The sequence below is a fragment of the Hyperolius riggenbachi genome, chromosome 7 (assembly GCF_040937935.1).
Source record: "Hyperolius riggenbachi isolate aHypRig1 chromosome 7, aHypRig1.pri, whole genome shotgun sequence".
NCBI classification, from domain to species: domain Eukaryota; kingdom Metazoa; phylum Chordata; class Amphibia; order Anura; family Hyperoliidae; genus Hyperolius; species Hyperolius riggenbachi.
Window position 1 is genome coordinate 43,102,044 of NC_090652.1, and position 18,932 is coordinate 43,120,975.

Consider the following 18,932-nt stretch of genomic DNA (forward strand, 5'->3'; position numbering starts at 1 on the left):
CGCCCCTCTCAGTCTTCCTTCACTGTGGGGGGCGGGGGAGAGGCGGTGATGCGCGGCTGATAGACGCGAATGGAGGAGGGGCTGCAGCCGTTAGCCCTGCCTCCAGGAGCGACCAAGCCTGCGACCAAGTGTCGCAGTGGGGGAATTGGGGGTGAATGGACCCCCGTTTAGCGGCGCATATGCGGCGGTTTAGCAGGGGCATACGTGCCCCTGCTAACTATGAGCTCTGAAGCGAGATTTATTCTCCCTTCAGAGTCTCTTTAACCTCCCTAGCGGTATGGACAGAAATGTCCGTTTAAAAAAACATGCTGTGAACAGTATAAACATGCATACACATCAATACTCTCCTGCACTGTATACTAGACCCTTGCTTGACACATTTTGGCAAGTTACAGGAAAAAAAAAAGTTTTAAAAATAAATTTTATCACTGTTTGCACAGAAATCCTGGGGAAATTGAACGCTGGGTAGGTTAAAAGGCATTTTATTAATAGATGTGAAATACCACCTAGGAGAAAACTTAGGAGAAACAGTGAATTGTATCAGACCTTATGTTTCTTTTCTATTATTTCTTAACTTTACATAAAAAAACAAAAGCACTGTAAAGTTAAAACAGAGTATAAAATACTCCACTTTATTTAAAATATATAGGGTAAGTGTTTTTTACATTCGCTGTGAATGTTGAGCTTGAATTGTCACATTTTCAAATCAAAAACTTTTTTTGTTTGCCTGACTTGCTATTTTTGCATAGAAATATAATAGCATTTTTGCAATAAAATAAGCACTTTTTTTGAAAATGTGTTCAATACATTTGGTGAAAAAATGCTTTCTCATGTCCATATAGTTTCTTGAATATACTCATCAAAAATGTCACATTTGTGTGAAAATTATGGCAAAACTAAATTGGCCATGTTAGCTCATCACAAGTGTCCACAATCACTGAGACAGGAAATACAATTAAAACTTCCTAATGAAAATCAAGACAGAAATAGAAGATATATATGTTCAGCTATTACCCTTCCCTCTCTATCAAAAACTTAAAAAAAATGTTGTCTAGATTTCCACTAACAGTAGTTTTAATTTTGTGTATGTTTTGTGTCTGTAAATATTACAGGTAAAATAAATTCAAAAGTCATCTTCTTCATAGTCCATCCAATAATCATTGACTGACTGTTTAACTACATCTCCCCAAACACTGATGATCCCAGGAACCACCTGACTGGCAACGCGTTTCAAGGTGTTCACAATAGGGTCGTACCACGTTGGGTCATTCTGTTTCTTCCTCTCTTGCTGCAAGTCTTTAATCTGTTCCTGGTACATGTTGGCGTGTTTCTGCAGACCTTGCTGTCCGTATAACTGAACTTCCTGTCAATACACAACAATGTATATGAATGTAGAGCAGGAATAAGTGAAATTAAGAAACATGGCATTTTCAGTCTGTATGTTTTGATTCCTAAAATTTCCAATGACACAATCTGCAAGATCAGCCATTTTGTTCTAATTAAAACTGTTTAAAATAACATCTTAGGCAAGTAAATGTTAGATCAGGCATGGGCAAGCCCTCCATCTGTTAAGGAACTACAAGCCCCACAATGCATTGCAGGAGTCTGACAGCCACAGTCATGACTCATAAAGGCAAATGCATTGTGGGACTTGTAGTTCCGTAACAGCTGGGGGGGCGAGTTTGCCCATGCCTGTGTTAGATGCAGGAACTTAGGGAGAACAATGAGGCTAGGTTCCCACACTATAGGCGGGAAGCACAATGGGGCTTTCAGTGTATCCTGGGTGGATGTGCTGTGCCCTGTAGCAGCGTACGGTTAGTGTATTCACACTACTCACCATTGTGCATCTGGTCCGCCGCTATCACCTACATCGCCACTGCTGCTATTCGAGTCATCCCGCTGCTGCTACTGCTGCTGGCTCAGGCACAAGCAACGATAAGTTTAGAGCCCCAGCAACATAAGGCTATCATTGGCTAGATCAAGGGAATCCTACCTAGAAACAGGGAGGATTATCATTGGCCCACCACTCAGTGAACCAATGAAAATCTTCCCTGGTTCTAAAGAGGATTCCCATTGGTCCTTAGTAAACAAATGAAAGCAATATGGTTCTACCGGGGCCCCAATACTAGCCCCAGTCACCAAGCCCAGTGGTCAGTGCATGTGGAGGATGCGAATAGAGACCAGAAACACAGATGACAGGTGAGTAGAACAGGAAAAATGGGTAAAGTAGCCTAGTGGGAATAGACACTGTCCATTCTCATAGGATTGCACTTATTGGAGCATCCACGGCGTATTTGGGCTACGGAAAAATCATGCCGTTCAGGAACATGCGATCTGCTCCTGCTACGTATTCTGCTCTGTTAAAATTGGCAAGCATAAACGTATCCTGTGTTTGCCATATGATATGTTCACACATCCATTTCTGCCCTACTGAATTGGAGCATTTTTAAGTGTGAACGGGCCCTAAAAGTAAAAGGTATTGTTTTCTACAGGGCTATTTCTGACCTATTTGGTAGCCCAGGCAAGACAAACTGAGCTTAAATTTGCATTTACAAGAAGATTGCAAGCATCGAGCATATCGCACTTCAATGTGCAGGATCAGGGTCTCCTCAGAGTACATCTATCCTAATGATTTCCCCCTTGTGGCACCGTGGCCAGCAGTGTAGATGTTCCTCGGGCGCTTGCAGATGGAGGAGCTTGATCGTTTACTGTGCCAATTGCATCATTACGTGTTTTGGCAGAACTCTGCCTTCATCAGATCTGATGCAGTGAGTGGGAAATCCTTTGGACAGATGCACTCTGAGGAGACCTTGATCCTGCACATTGAAGTATGATATGTTTGATGTTTGCCATCTTCTTGTAAGTGCAATTTTAATTATCTGCTCTGAATAAAAGGTTTAATGCACAAGAGAGCCCTCTATTTCCATGCTTCTTTTTAGACACTTTTGCCAACCAACCCAGGAGGTTTGTGGAGCAGCAATTTTGTGCAACCTGTAGGGCACCCACGCTTGAAATGTATCTTGGATATAGCGCAGACATCTTTGTGTATGTAATAGTGTGAGGTCCCTATTATATTATCATTATGTATTTATATAGCAGCAAAAGCTCCTACAGCACTTTGCAGCATATATGGTCATGTCATTGACTGTATTTGGAGGAGCTTACAATCCAATTCTGACCATAATCATAGTCTAATGTCCTTTCATATTATTATTGTATATTTATACAGCTCTACTGTCTTCTGTAGCACTTTACGGGGTACATAGTCATGTCACTGACTGTCCTCTGAGCAGCTAATAATCTAGTCCCACTCCCCACCAATGATGTAGCAAACATCAAATTTTGCCTTTGCGAATGAGAATGCAAATTTACCACAAATGTTTGTGAACTGGCTGTTCGTGTGTGTGTGTGTGTGTGGGGGGGGGGCTCCAAAGACTTAAATGGCAGGGGAATGGCCGCCAATTTTAGCAGTTAATAGCTAAGCTGAGCCCCATACATGCTAGAAACACCAACTTTGCAGGGTATTCTAATGAGGACATTGGGAACAGGGATTACAATTTTCAAACAGATTTTATAGTTTTTGAGAAAAATCAATTTTAAAGTTCTTGTGCTGAGTGTGGGAAATGTTTTAACGGCTGCCGAGTTTAGTGGTTAACAGCAAAGCCCCCGAATGTGCTAGAAACACCAAATTGACAGAATAGCCAGAATGCGGAGCCCCGGCTGTATGAGTCTTCGCACCCTGAGCTATACCAGCCCGCATGGTCTATGGTATGGGGGGGGGGGCTCCGGAGGAGAGGGATGGCCAAGCATCCCTCTCTCCCCCAACGTACATGGACAATGGGCTTTTCCCCACTTCCAGTGCCACAGGGGGAGGTGGGGTGCAACAATGCCATGGGGGTTCACACGCCAATAGCCTCGGAAAAGTCCCAAGCCAATATCCTCTATCTTTTGATCTTGATTAAAGATCTCCATTGCTCCATGCACCCGCCGCTCCTCGACGCACAGCAGTATACCTAGAGCAAAAAGCATCTTTAAATTTAGGCTCCAAGGCTCCCCATTGGTCTAATAACAGACCAGTGGGGATCAGGAGGATCCTAGCACATATGGGGCTTTGATATGAACCACAGACAGTGACTTTAATTTAAAAAATGCAAAGGCAAATTTTTTACCAAAAAAAATAGCATTAAATGTTAATTTCAACCAGCCCATGATTGCCAGGACCTGTTCGCTGGCGAACTGTTCAGGCCATCTCTAATCCCTACAAAAATCCTAGTCTAATGTCTTACCTTATAATTATTAAGTATTTATATAGTACTGACATCTTCTGCAGGTCCCAATGAACTTGGGCTGTTCACATTTAAAGTGAGTTTTTTTGTCAAAAGTTTGCGTTCACATTTAACACTAAATTCAATGTCCACTGACTTTAATGGTTAAGAGTAAAGCCACTTGCTAGCTACACCAAATTTGCAGGGTATATTAAGGAGGAAAGTGGGGAAAAGAGGAAAAAATATGTTTCAAAAGACCTTGTAGTTTTGGAGAAAATCGATAGTAAAAAACTTATGATAGCAAATAGCATACATCCTCGGGTCCTAAGGGAATTAAGTTCAGTTATCGATAAACCCCTTTATCTTATCTTTTGTGACTCCCTTTCAACTGGCTGAGTTCCAGTAGATTGGCGTACAGCCCACGTTTTCCCATTATTTAAGAAGAGCAAAAAAATCAGATCTGGGAAATTACAGACCTGTAAGCTTAACATCAGTTGTGTGCAAACTATTTGAGGGGTTACTAAGGGATACTATACAAGACTTCTGTGAGAAAACGCGGAAAAGCCGCCGCGTGTACTCAGAACAAGGCGGCTGATTCCGCGTTCAACGCGGCGGTTTGCACGCGTAGGCCTACATCCACTAGTATGGCTGAACGCGGAGAAACCGCCGCATGCTCTGATAGCGGTGCGGCCGGTTCCGCGTCCAGCGCGACGGGTGCTTTACAACACATGTCTGGTGTGGCTGGGACTGATAGTCCACACAGGTTCAGAAGGACGCGCGCGCGCGCGCTGAGAGGCAGAACTTTTATGACAGCCAGAAGGGAGTCAGCTGACCAAGCTGGTCAACTGACGATTCAACCAGTTCCCATTGGTCCAGCACTTAGGGGAGGCGCTGGAAAGCGCCTTACTATATATACTGGGTGCTGATCATTCTTTGGTTGTCTGCCGTTGCGATCACTACGTGGAAGCCCTCTCGACCTATTGTCAGATACTGTGTTACCATTCTGTTATACTTCAGACTAGTTCCAGGGTATTGATGATCAAGGACCTCACACCCAAGATTAGGAATCTGTGTTGCCATTCTGTTATACTTCAGACTAGTTCCAGGGTGTTGATGATCAAGGACCTCACACCCAAGATTAGGAATCTGAGTTACCATTCTGTTATATACCAGACTAGTTCCAGGGTGTTGATGATCACGGAGCTCACACCCAAGATTAGGCATTGTTTATTATCTGTTATGAATTTCTGCTTTCCTGACTACTCTTCTGATCACTGATTCGGTACTTCGCTATATCTGATACTCTGTTGCCAAACCCTGCGTTCCTTAGGATTACCGAACCAGCCTTCTGTCTGTGTACATTATCTGTCTGTGTGTTGCCGGCCTGGCTTGCCCGACCTCGAGAACTATCTCCCCAGTTAGGAGATTGTTCACAGATCAGTTAGTGACACCTTCCTTGGTGTCACTCACGCTCTGGTCCTTCCTACCCCCAGCCTGACTCCTCCCTTCGGGAGATTCTCTGGCTACTGGAAGGAATTTGTTCTCTTGCGCAGTATTCCTTACTGCTTTTGTACCTGTACTCCAGGTATTGTCCTCAAAGTATTACTGTTGCACCCAAACACTCATACCTCAGGTGTCCAGAGGTTAGTGATATATCTGATTATCGGTGATACTGCAGATCATCAATAATCAGGTATATATCTGTATTTTTGGTGATACTGCAGATCGCCAATAATCAGATCCTCTCTGTTACACCGATCGTTACAACTTCATAGTAGAAAATAATCTTATTTCTCAGCATAAGCATGGGTTTAATAAACACAGGTCCTGTTTGACTAACATGCTCAGCTTTTATGAGGTAGTGAACGGTAATGTGGATATTGGGAATGCTGTAAATGTGATATACTTGGACTTTGCAAAGGCCTTTGACACTGTTCCCTACAAAAGTCTGGTGCAAAAGTTGAGGATGCAAGGACTGCGGAAGAGTGCATGGATAGGGAACTGGCTAATGAACAGAAAACAAAGATTTGTAATCAATGGATCATATTCAAAATGGGTGACTGTTAGCAGTGGGTCCCACAGGGGTCTGTACTGGATCCAGTGCTCTTCAATTTATTTATTAATGATCTAGTAGATGCAGTAGAAAGCAATGTTGCTATTTTTGCAGATGATACAAAATTGTGCAGAATCATCAACTCTCAGGAAGATAGTGACATATTGCAACAGGATCTAGATAGGATGGCTATATGGGCATATAAATGGCAGATACAATTCAAGGTTGAAAAATGTAAAGTCATGAATTTTGGTTGAACCAATGGTCTAGCACCATACAAAATAAATGGGATACAGTTGGGGACATCAACCTTGGAGAAGGACTTAGGAGTACTCATCGACAACAAGTTAAATAGTCATATTCAATGCCAAGCCGCTGCAGCTAAAGCTAATACATTTTTGGGATGCATTAAAGGGAAATTAAAACTCGAGATGCTAGCATAATATTGCCCGTTTAACTCTCTAATACAGGGGTGTCAAACCGTTCCTTGGAGGGCCGAGGTCCTCACACATTTTTGGCACAACTCAAACTAATTGATGGGTCTGAAACAGGAAAGGTGTGGTCCATCAGGTAAGAACCCATTTCTCTCTTTCTCAGTCCATCCGAAACACTGGCATGGATCTGGCCCTCCAGGCTTGGAGTTTGACACCTGTGCTCTAATATCTGGAAAATGGAATTCAGTTCTGGGCACCACATTACAGGAAAGATATTGCAGTTTTAGAGCAGGTGCAGAGATGAGCAGCTAAATTGATATGAGGGATGGAAGGTCTCACCAAGAAAGGTTAGATAAACTGGGTTAATTTAGTGGATCTAATTAACATGTATAAATACATCAGAGGGCAATATAAAAGCTTGGCGGATGAGCTTTTCGTCCTTAGGCCTTTACAAAGGACTAGAGGACATGATCTGCACATAGTGGAAAAAACGTTTTAGCCATTTATGTAGGAAAGGGTTCTTTACAGTAAGAGTGATTAAGATGTGGAATGCAGCATTTCCACAGGAAGTAGATATGGCAAATTCTATATCTGCATTTAAAGGGGGCTTAGATGTTTTCCTTGCATTGAAAGACATCCATGGCTATAATTACTAGGTAATGCCCAGTGGTGTTGATCCAGGGATTTTATCTGATTGCCATCTGGAGTCGGGAAGGAATTTTTTCCCTTTTGGGGCTAATTGGATCATGCCTTGTAAAGTTTTTTTTTTACTAAGTATAGCTAGAGCATAAGCATCTTTAAATTTCCTTCTAGGCTCCCCATCGATCTATTAACAGACCAATGGGGAGCCTGGAGGGAAATTTAAAGATGCTTATGCTCTAGTTCTGTCCCTGCAGGGCTCCTGTTCTCCTCCCTGTCCCTCCTCTGCATCTATCGCGTCTACTAATGCCGACACCCTGGAGCATCCACAGCACCTGATATTAGATCCCTGTGGGTGTTCCAGGGTGCCAGCTTAGATGGGTGCCATGGGTGCTTCTAGCACCATTTGGTGTTTGTAGCGTGTGTGGGGGCTTTGCGATTAACCTCTAAATTTGGCGGCCATTAAACTTTACAAATAACCATTAAAAAAGTGATTGCGCAAAATACGTATTTTTTTGCCCACTATTTCACAGTTGATCCTCCTTTGCCATGCCACTGTTCAGGTTTTGGTACACTTTTTACACCTTTTTTAAAGAAATTGTGGCTGCAGAGATCCTCTAAAAGTTTTGAAGTTCTCCTACCCATTTGAATCTTTAGAGCCTGCAGCAAACGGCCAGATCACGAACATTTGCGGAAAATTCTCAAACGCATTCTCAAACGCGAAAATTGGATGTTCATCCATCATAACTAGTGGCATGGGAATTATCTGGCCACCCAAAGTGAACCATATTTTAGTTGTGACATCTCCTTGTCTACCTTTGTGGCACAGTGCACTGATATATATGAATGCATTACTATTACCCTGCTCTTTTCACTGATAGCTTCTTCCAGTTTTTGATTCATGAACTTCCTCTCCTCTGACATCTTCTCCATTAGCTGTTTGATGGTCTCCTGGAAGCCAGCCTTTTCCATCTCCATATTTTGCTTCTTCTGACTTTCTTCCAACTCTTGCAATTTTTTCTCCATTTCTCTCAAATTTTTAGCTGAGTATTCCTCTGACGAAAAAAGTAAACCAACATGTTACATCTTAGTTCAATGTATCAAAAACAAGCCAGAAAAATTATTTTAGTTTGCTCTACCTGTCACTTGACTGCCTAAAATTACTCTGCGAGCAGCAGCCACAGGTTGCCCATGAAGCCAGGTGATGCCTTTTCCTCAAGCGGCATCATGCGCCAAGGTGGCATCTCACCCCTCCCTCCCTGGCCACCACTCATTTCCCTTCTGCGGGCTGCCTGGCAAAAGTGGGGAGAGGGCCGACATAATTCCTCCCTCTTCATGGGCTCCCCTCCTGTAACCCTTGCAGCACTGGCAGGGGTGTGAGTTGTAATTAACTCACTTGCTCACTTCCTCCATGTGATGTGTCCCCGCCAGTAGCCGTCTCCTCTCTACTTCCTGTTTTCCTGCATGACACTTGATTATGTTCATCATACAGAGATCGGGAAGGATAACCTGTGGACTTGTAACAGGGGCAAAGGCACCAAAGGCTCATGGGTCAAAGTCCATGGGGAGAATAGGGTAACCCATGGTGATATATTTTATAAATCAGCCTCTGCATATTACTTTTGGTGCACTCTTCGAACTAGTAAAAGCGAAATTTACAACACAGCTGACAATGATGTTGTTGGCCCTTCAAGTGTCTTAGGGCAGTGTTTAACATTTTATTGGTATGTATTCCACACAACAGATATAGAGTCCAGGAGCAATTCATTTGTATGATAAAAACTTTAACACTTTAATCTAATATCTTCAAAAACCATGGCAGCAGTAAAAAGATAATACTTATCACATCCAAAGGCAACTGATGCAGCAATACAGATGAGGTCAACCGGTGGCGCGGAGGTGTAGCGGTCGACGATCGTTTTGCCCCGCCACTGGGGCTTTATCAAGACCTAATCTGTTTCTGTTGCACCACTTGGGAAAGTTGTGATTTGTTTACCAGGCATAATATTGGTGTGCACTCTCTTTTTGCGCTTTATGAAGAAAACTTGTATTGGTATATACCCCTTTTAAAGCCCTGTACTCACCAAGTACCCCCTAGCATAGTAAACATTATCACAAGTACCCCTTGACAAATATATATTTAATCATAGTATATGATAATTAGTTCTAACAATTTACTAGCATTTACTATTGTTTTTAATTAGCTAAAACACTAATTTGGTATTGTTTCAATAATATTTATCATTTTCTAAAACTCTAGGTGGAATTGGACTTTTTGCTGCCTGTTATTCTTGATTAAGTATATCAAGCCTGAGTACCCCCTGGAGGCATCATACGTACCCCCTGGGGTACCACATGTTGAGAACCTAGGTCTTAGGGGAAAGTCATTTTCTGTTTTAACATCATAATGCCACATAGAATGGTCTTTACAGATTAGTTGAGTTTTGAGGGGTCATTTATTTTACACTAGGCCTGATATACTTTTTTTTCTTTTCAAATAAATGCATTTCTATTGAAAAGTCAGAATGGCCAATATGTACAGACATTGAATAATATTACTGCCCTAAAAAACAATGCACAATATCCAACTTTTTAGTGTTTTTCAAACATTTCTTTTTATTTTATTTTTTTATCATACAACACCCCGTCGAGGTTCCAATCACCTAGTAGCCGTACACTTAACTTACGAACAAAGAAAGGTGAAACGTATATAACAATAGCCTAAACAATTTGGCTCTCATCTTTCACCTATAGAAGCGTGAAAAGAAAACAGGTATACAGTATATAGCTATAGAACATACATTTACAGTCATATACCAGGATCAACCCCCCCCCCTCCTCCCCCCAATTGACCTAAGGCCAATTCGAACCAATCATAACCACGACACAACTACCACCTTGAGCCAGGGCTGTGGAGTCGGAGTTGGAGTCGGAGTCGAGGAGTCTGAGTCGGGGCAATTTTGGGCACCCGGAGTCGGAGTTGGAGTCGGAGTTGTGGTTTTAGAAACTGAGGAGTCGGAGTCGAGAGTCAGAGTCGCATGATTTTTGTACAAAATCCAAAGCCCTGTTAAGCATTAGTCTAAGGAGTCGGAGTCGAGGAGTCGGAGTCTGAGCAATTTTGGGTACCTGGAGTTGGAGTCGGAGTCGTGGTTTCAGAAACTGAGGAGTCGGAGTTGGAGTCGGAAGATTTTTGTACCAACTCCACAGCCCTGCCTTGAGCGCACCTTAGAATGGGAAGGGTGAAAGAAGAGCTGACTCACACCAAAGTCCAGCACACCTAATGTTCCCGCCACCCTGACATTATTTTATACTTGAGTACATATAAAAAGAATGCTAAATGTGAAGGACACAATGTCATTGCTCAACCTCACTTATACTCCTAATACTAGCGGAGAGCCTTTTCAGAAGAACAAAGGCTTTGTTAAAAGCAAAGAGGTGACACTGACAACAATTATATTAACATAGGGAGTAAGGGTTTCAGGGAAAAAAAAGTGACAGAAGATGATAAGGCTGTCTCTCACCTTCCTTTTCCTTCTCTCTTTGGGTCAAGGCATTGTCCTCTTTTATTATCAAAGCTTCTATGCGCTGTTTAGACTTTAGGAATTCCTGAAGCACCTCTTCAGCCTATAAAACATCATTAATAGTAAAAATTTAACATCACCTTTGTAGTAAAGTGTTTAATGGTCAATTTTCAAACCAAGGTTACCTGAAGTCCTCAAAGAAAGCCAAACTCTCAATCACTTTTCTCAAGATTACATTATTAAGACTTTTAGACAATACTACATATACCGTCTTTATCTCTGACCAAGTTCACTTTGAAAAATTGTTTAGCGTATTCTGATGACATCAACATTTTAATAATTCCAAACCATCCCAGTAACAGAGATATTGGAAGGAACTTATGCTATCTGCTGCATTGATGGACACAGAAATATGTATTTCAAGATCCTCAGTGTAAGCAGCAGCTATCTGCTAACGCTCCACACTTAAGAGGCATGTCAAAGAGCAAATAATATGGGTGGGGATTCAGCATGACAACACTAAATTTGTATGGCTTTTGTTATCTTGTAGCTCTGCTGTCCAGCACGTGACAACAACAGAAGGAATTATGAGCACTATTGGTCGTCACACCACTTGTAAGCCTAGGCTCTCCCAGGGTGACCAGCTTAGGTGGCCTTCACCAGAGCACAAGCAATGTGCAACTACCCTGGGTGGAATTGGACTTTTCTGCTGCCTCATAACCACTAGGTTGCAGCCCCCGGGATCAACCCACAAGCAGTGGCATAGGGTTCACCATAGCAACCATATGAATTGCTATGGGGCCCGGATCCCTTCACCATAACTAGGGGGGCCCTCTGTCCTGCTGCCTATGTTAATTGTGCTTTTTTAAAATCATAGGCCCAGGGCCCGTCCAGGATTGCCAGAGTGACACCCCCACCCATGGGCCCCTCCCCATCGCAGCAGCATTGCAGAGAAGTTGGCAGGTGAAATGGGGCTATTTTCCACCTGCCACCTTTCTGCACATTCCCCTGACTGCTGGTGCCTGACACATACTTTATAGTTCCATCAAATGAGTAGCACTGGCTGTGGTTCTGCCCCTCCTGCACGTAGTCCCGCCCCTCCCACACATAGCTTTGCCCCTCTTGCATAGCTGTGTGTTTAGCTACGCCTCCTTTCCAGCTGTCTGCCCGGTCACACCATCACAGCATACGACGAGGGGGTAGTCTCCATGGTGAAGCCAGCTTCCTCCCCCTGCAGCAATTGGTGAGCTCCTCTTTTTCTTGTACTCTTCACTCTAGCGGTTCTCTGCTTTCACTTTTGTCCTACCACTTTCTGTTGGTCTTATATGGACCCGTATTACCCAGGTGCATTTCTATTTCCTGTCTGTGGGGCTATTGCTGTCCTTCATCTCCAGTTTGTTTTTCACATGTTCTTTTTTTTCTGGCATTCACGTGGTCTTTTATTCTTTCTCATGCAGCTTTGCGTGCTGCCTATTTTTGTAGCAATTGCACTTTCTATAAGTGAGATTTTTTAAGTGGATACGTTTATGTGGATCAATTTGCACTGACACTTTATATTGCTCAATCATTGTTTATGGTTGAATTATATAGGGGTGAGAGAGCTGGGAGATTTGTCATGCATCTTAGCAATTCAGGTATGTTTGTTCACTCTGGTATTACTGCTTTTAATAGTTTTTAGCAATATTTTTGTAACATTATGTATCAGTAAAGTTTATCTGGTTATTCTATGAACTGGTGTGGTCTTATGGGATCCTTCTTTCCCTGGTTGCAGGGGCATAACCAGAAATCACTGGGCCCCCCCCCCTGCAAAACTTTGGATGGGGCCCCCTCCCCAACACAATGAATAGGGACTGTCTACAAAACTTTGTATGATTCCTTATCAGTGGCAGAGCAGGCGCAGGCATTAGAACAATTGTGCAGAAAGCAGAACTTTTTTTCTCTCCTTGCCCTTAGTTGCCAGTCTCTCAGGACAGGGCCCTCTGTGACTTCTTGACCCCCCCTGCAGCTCCATCCCTTGCAGGGCCTATTGTTACACCCCTGCCTGGTTGCATGTGGCTACAATAGTGATGCTGCCATGTCAAGAGGCTGTTGGGGAGAAGGTTACCTTCAGCAGCCACCCAGCCTCAGCAAGCAAAGAGAATCAAGTGTCCAGTGCACGTGTCAGTGGTGCAGCCTCTCACCCTAAGTGCCTTCTGTTCTGCACTTGCTCACTTCCTTGTCAGACTGTTTGATCCCAGCAGCACCTGGCATCAGAGAAGTGGAGAAGATATGAGCAGCCCCATCAACAGCCTATCCCATGAAGTGACAAAGTGTATGCAGGAAGTGTTCCCTGATGCCAGATGCCGCTGGGATCAAAAAGTTTAAGGGGCAGTCAATGAGCAAGTCCAGGATGGAAGACCCAGCGGGAGGCTACGCTACTGACATGTGCACTGCCAGTACCTTCTCCTCTGCTAGATGATGCTGCCTGGCCTCTGAGATCTAAAGGTCTGTTGGGACAGCATTGACTGCTTCATTGTTGCTGCCCACCTTCCACTCCTGCTTCCCCCAGTCTTGTATGTGTATGTGGTGAGGTGCAGGCACTTTTTAGTTGGGTCAGGTGACCACAGGTAGGGCAGCAGCTGGACCTTTTCTCTGTGGAAGAAGGTGAGGGGTGTGTGGGAGGAGGGGATGTTTGTTGTAACATTGTGGGTGGGACGATGCTTGTTGTAACTTTGTATTTGACTGAGAAAGGAAATTCAGTGATTTGGGCCCATATTATCAGCAGATAGGGTCAGGCATTTTGTGTGTGTGTATATGTGGAGATGGAGGTGGGGGGCTTCTTAGGGTTACACATTGTCCAGGGGGTCTTAGGGTTAAGAATCAACAGGAAAATCCTTAGGGTTAGGCAATAGGCATCATGGTGGTCGGGGGGGGGGGGGGGGGCATGAACAAAATTTGCTATGGGGCCTTTCATTTCTAGCTATGGCTCTACCCACAAGAGACAGGAAGAACAGATGTATGAAGATTTCGCAAACTGTTGCCTATAGGAAACTAGTCTAGAAGCAAGCTGAAAGTCAGTACCAGTGATAAGAATTGTTAAACAAGTCAAGATCCACACAGTAGATGGCAAATAAGCTACGTTTGTAATACAAGCCAAGGGTCCGGGCAGGCAGAATACAACAAGGTTGATGATAGGAGCTGGGTCAAAACAAGAAGACAACTAGCAAATCTGATAGCAGTCACTCGCAGAGCCATGGATACAATCTGAGCAGAGTATACAACTGTGTCCTGCTGCCAGAAGAGTCCTATATGTATGCTAGACTAGTTTCCGGTCAACATCTGCTCATTGTCACAATAGGTGTGCTCATTTGTGCCACATTGTAGTCCAACAATCACCAGCTAGCTGTAACTGTGCATATGCAGGTCAAAAACACAAAAAAGTCAATGACTTCTGGGGTACACACACATAAAGAAAGAATTTTAAATCAGGACGATACCATTTATAATTTTAAAATTCTTGCTTTTACTGATGGCTAACACGGTACAATACCTTACTGCTACACATAAAGAAGGGACTCTAAGTCCAGGATGCTGCCTGTCAGCTAAGGACAGCAGGGGGGAGATTAGGAAACAGGAAGTGGCTACGCTAATTTATTTTGCCGATGACTGCAACATAAAAGATTATAGACAAGTTAAGGTATAAAAATATTAGTACACACTGTTTATAGTCAAAAGGTATATATTTTTTTCCTTTCTTGAAGTTCGTTTTATCGTTTATGAACTATTTAGAACAAATTACAGCACAGTTAAAAATGTGTTATTGCAAAATAAGTGTTTATTATTATTAATATTATTATTTCTAAGTACTAGAGCGATTCTGCTGTCACTTTGCGTGGTTCATACTACGTTAAAGGGAATCTCGTCAAGGGGAATACAGACAGAATTTAACCCTTACAGAACTCCTACCTCTTCCCAGCTATATTCAAGGCAAAGCAATAAGGGTTTGGTCTGGAGTTAAACTCTCCATAATTTTTAGATACTCTGTATAGTCCACCCACCTTTACACCTTTTCCACTTTCCGTCTTATACGCTTCTAGTATGGCTTTCAGATCCTCCTTATATTTAGCATGTCCACCAGGGATGAGATAAACTCCCTCGTCCAAAGCTTTCTCAAAGTTTGTAGAATACTTCTCAATGAGAACTTTACATCTCTCCCGAGACTTCTCCTCATTCGCTGAGGAAAACACCTCTTTCATATTCTTTATACTTTCCTGATGAGGAAAAATATCGGTCATGTGTAATGTTTAATTTTGCATCTCACAGTTGTTATCTTTGGCATATTTAAAAGAGAACCTGGCTGCATGAAACACACACACAAATAAAAAAAAATTCTTACCTAGGAAGATTCTCCAGAGGCATTCCGCTGTCCTCCTCCAGCCCACCACCGCTTGACAGGGCCCTCAGAAAGTTAGTGGCCATGCTACTCTTCACACACAAGTGTGGCAGTCCTGTGCTCGAATGAGTATGGCCATGCCTGCACAGTAGCGCAGAGCCGCTTGTGCCTCATGGCCACATTCGTACATGTGTGGAGTTTGACCACGATAAATATCAAACAAGCTCTTATTGGATATCTTCCAGGGGTCTGCGTGTGGCAGCAGTGGAGGTCAGGAGGACACAGAAGCCTGTGCAGGATCCAGAGGCTTCCCTCTTCCTAAGTATCCATGTTTTTTCCCAATCCACATTTAGCAGATTAGGCAGGAATTAAGAGGAATCTCCCGACACAAAAAGGTGATATTGCCAACCCTGATGCAGAGTGTGAAACAGCGACCTGACCTTTGTTGCCTACTGTCTCACTACTTGACGGTTAGTTGTTGTAAACAATAAGTGATGGGAGGTGTTTCATGAGATCAGGCTTCTGACAAACAAAGGTGGGGTTTCTGCAAATGGAGCACAGCTTCTTAAGTCCTCTATGGCTAAAGCTACACACCAGGTGTGGAAACTCCACCTGTGGCTCACAAATGTATGCCTTCAGTCAGCAGAAGCCTTTCCTGCTGGTCTACTGACCTGCACTGTAGGGAACCTTGGCAGTTGAGGCAGGGAACACACTTGACTTTCAGTTTTCCGCACGCGTTTTTCTGCATACTTTTTCTGCACACTAAGTGTGTTTCCATGCAGGAAAACGCGCACGTTTTTTCACAGCAGCTGATGTAAATGATAGAGGAAACTGCCAAAATGTGCAGAATCAGGATGCAGAATGTCAGGTTTTTTTTCTGCGCGCGAACAACACAGTAAGTGTGTACTAGCACATTGATTAACATGAGTTCTCAGTTTTTCTGTGCAGAAAACGCGCACGAAAACAGTCAAGTGTGTTCCCTGCCTGACACTATTGCACATATTCATACAATATTGGGTGCTTAACCAACTTACGACTGCCTAACACCGATTGGCAGCTGCAAAGTGGCTCCCTGAGGAGTGCATAATGCTGATTGGCGTCAAGTCCTGTGGAAGTGTTTTGCAGGGGAATTCGCGCCGATGTGCGCATCCTCGCTTGATTGGTGGAACAGGGAGCTGTCAATAGTCTGCCAGAGGCCGCTAGCAGACTGAAAACAAAAAGGCAGTTTCTTTTCATTTTAGAGTGCTGCGATCTACTGCAGCGCTGTACTGGGGACAGCCCTTTCACTTGGCTGTCCCCTGGATGGGCTCAAAATGCGATCCCTCTCATAGGCTAAGAGGTGATCACCCTGATTGGCTCTTGGGGGAGGGAGTAAAATTTAAAAAAAAAATTTAAAAAACAATTTTTATCAATAAAAAAAGACAATACAATTTATAGAAAAAAAAAAAAGTAATGCCTGCAGCTGCGATCAGAGTTTACTAACAGAAATCCCTGTTGATGGGCAGACAAGGAGCAAAGATTAATTTGGCTGCTAAGTTGTATGGTTCTGTATCAAGCTTTTAAAGCTGCAGAGCACTGAAGTGTAAAAAATCACCTGGTCACTAGGGGGGTGTAAGCCTGTGGTCCTTAACCACTTAAGGACCAGGGGGTTTTCTAATGATCGGTGCTGCATGGGCTCTACAGCCCGCAGCACCGATCAGGATTGTGACCGGGTGATCAGACTTTCCCCCTTTTTTCCCCTCTAGGGAAATGTCCTGCTGGGGGGGTCTGATCGCCGCCGGCTATTACGGAGTAGCGGGGGGGGGGCTCCTCAAAGCCCCCCTCCGCAGCCATTTTCGCCCTCCCTCTCCTTACCTCCCTCTCCCTCTTGCTCTTTAAGTATGTGGTAAAAAGAGTGGCACTCACTCAAAAGGGGGAATGGCGTGCTCAAGCCTCAAGGGTTCCCCACACCTGGGATCCAGTAGACAAAAATTCCAGTTGGAGGCAAGCACTTCCAAAAGTATAAAAAGCTCTTTTATTGAATCATCAATAAAAACATGTGGCTATACGGCGACAGCCCGCTGTTTCAGGACTCAGCCCTTTCTCAAGCCGAAGTGCCCACAAACTGACAAAACAAACACCATCCTTATATAGTGATCTAACTTCCCCTTAACCAATGAATTCAAAAAGTCAGCAGCCAATCACCTTACCTGGTATCACAAGCGGACCTGAGAGAGAACTCCTGGCCTTATATGCAAATATCCACCTCTAGTCGCACAGACTATGTGGCCTATATATTAACACTGCTGTATCTTTGCAACGGCGCAGAGAGGCCACCACTACTGACGTCAGAGCCAGTCCGGCTCCCGTGTGCTATACTATTCATCCCCGTCATGTGTAAGGCGGGGTCAGGCAATCCGCGCACAGTGTCGGCTGGCGTCATGAAGCCGACACCCCCAAGAGGCGGGGACTCGCCACTCACACTCATCAGCCCCAGCGTGCACTTCGCCTGTTAAAGCAGCCAATCAGGGCTGTCCATCAGCTCACGGGAAGCGCGTCCATAGCAACCAGCGTCACACATAAACATAAACAGAACATTAGTACTTTACCTCTCAGCGGCGGCACAGCGATTAGTGTTAAGCCATAAACTCTCCCACGATCCCCCCACAAACCAGCAAGATGAAGCTCTGCATATAAAGAGCAAATATATACATTAAAGGAGCATGCAACACATTTTGTCCTAAGCAGAGATCTAGTTAGATGCAAAAACCAAGGTCATATTCTCTGTTTAGCCCCCCTTCCCCCAACACTCCCAATCTTCTAATCCACCCAGCCTCCCTTTTTAATAGCTCTTTCACCCTACTATGTCTACCTCTCCAACTATGTGGAACTCCATCAATAATCTGTACACGGAGTTGGGATACATTATGATGCATTTCAAGAAAATGAGCTGAGACTGCCTGTTTCCTATCTCCATTCCTTATAGCACTCTTATGGGAACATATCCTGTCTCGTATTTTTTGGGTAGTCATCCCAACATATCCCAACCCGCAAGGGCATTTTAGTAGGTATACTACATAACTGGAATCACATGTGTAAAAATCCCTGATCCCATATTTAGTACCCTTAGAAGGGTGTCTAAACTCTGAGCCTTTTATGACATGTCCACAAAGATGGCACCCGAGGCACGGATATGTTCCCACTCTCCTACCTGTCTCCAAGGATGGTGTGGCATGATGGAACACCTTGTCCCTAACAGTAGGGGCCTTTTTAAAGGACAGAAGTGGAGGATATCTAAATTCTGGAATGCGTGGAAAGGCCTCACTTAATAGGCGCCAATGGCGTCTAATGATCCTCCCAACCTCCTGACTACATGTATTGTAGGTAGAAACAAATGGGAGCCTAAATTGCTTGTGGATCTTCCTAGGGGAATGAGTTTCCTCTCCCACTACCTGTCGTGGATATCCTCTCTGTCGAAATTTTAGGTCCATGTCCTGCTGTCGTCTCTCCAATGTATCTGGATCAGATATTATCCTAGATAACCTTTTAAATTGTCCCTTTGGAATGGCATCTTTAACATGAGGGGGATGAAAGCTAGCATAATGTAACAAAGAATTACGGTCAGTGTCTTTCACAAACAGATCAGAGACAAGGACATCACCCTTTCTC

General features: G+C 43.8%; 1 protein-coding gene across 2 annotated transcripts in view; it reads right to left on the reverse strand.

The window, feature by feature from the left end:
- Positions 1-801: 801 nt before the first annotated feature.
- LOC137525497 (guanylate-binding protein 1-like) overlaps positions 802-18,932 on the reverse strand; it is a 42,401-nt gene continuing 24,270 nt past the window's right edge. For both annotated transcript variants that reach the window (XM_068246617.1, XM_068246616.1), the window contains 4 exons: positions 14,950-15,162; positions 10,913-11,015; positions 8,253-8,446; positions 802-1,363 (listed from right to left, as the gene is read on the reverse strand). In XM_068246617.1, coding sequence (XP_068102718.1) covers positions 1,124-1,363; positions 8,253-8,446; positions 10,913-11,015; positions 14,950-15,162 — 750 coding nt within the window. In that variant the 3' untranslated portion in view covers positions 802-1,123. The remainder of the gene's footprint in view (positions 1,364-8,252; positions 8,447-10,912; positions 11,016-14,949; positions 15,163-18,932) is intronic.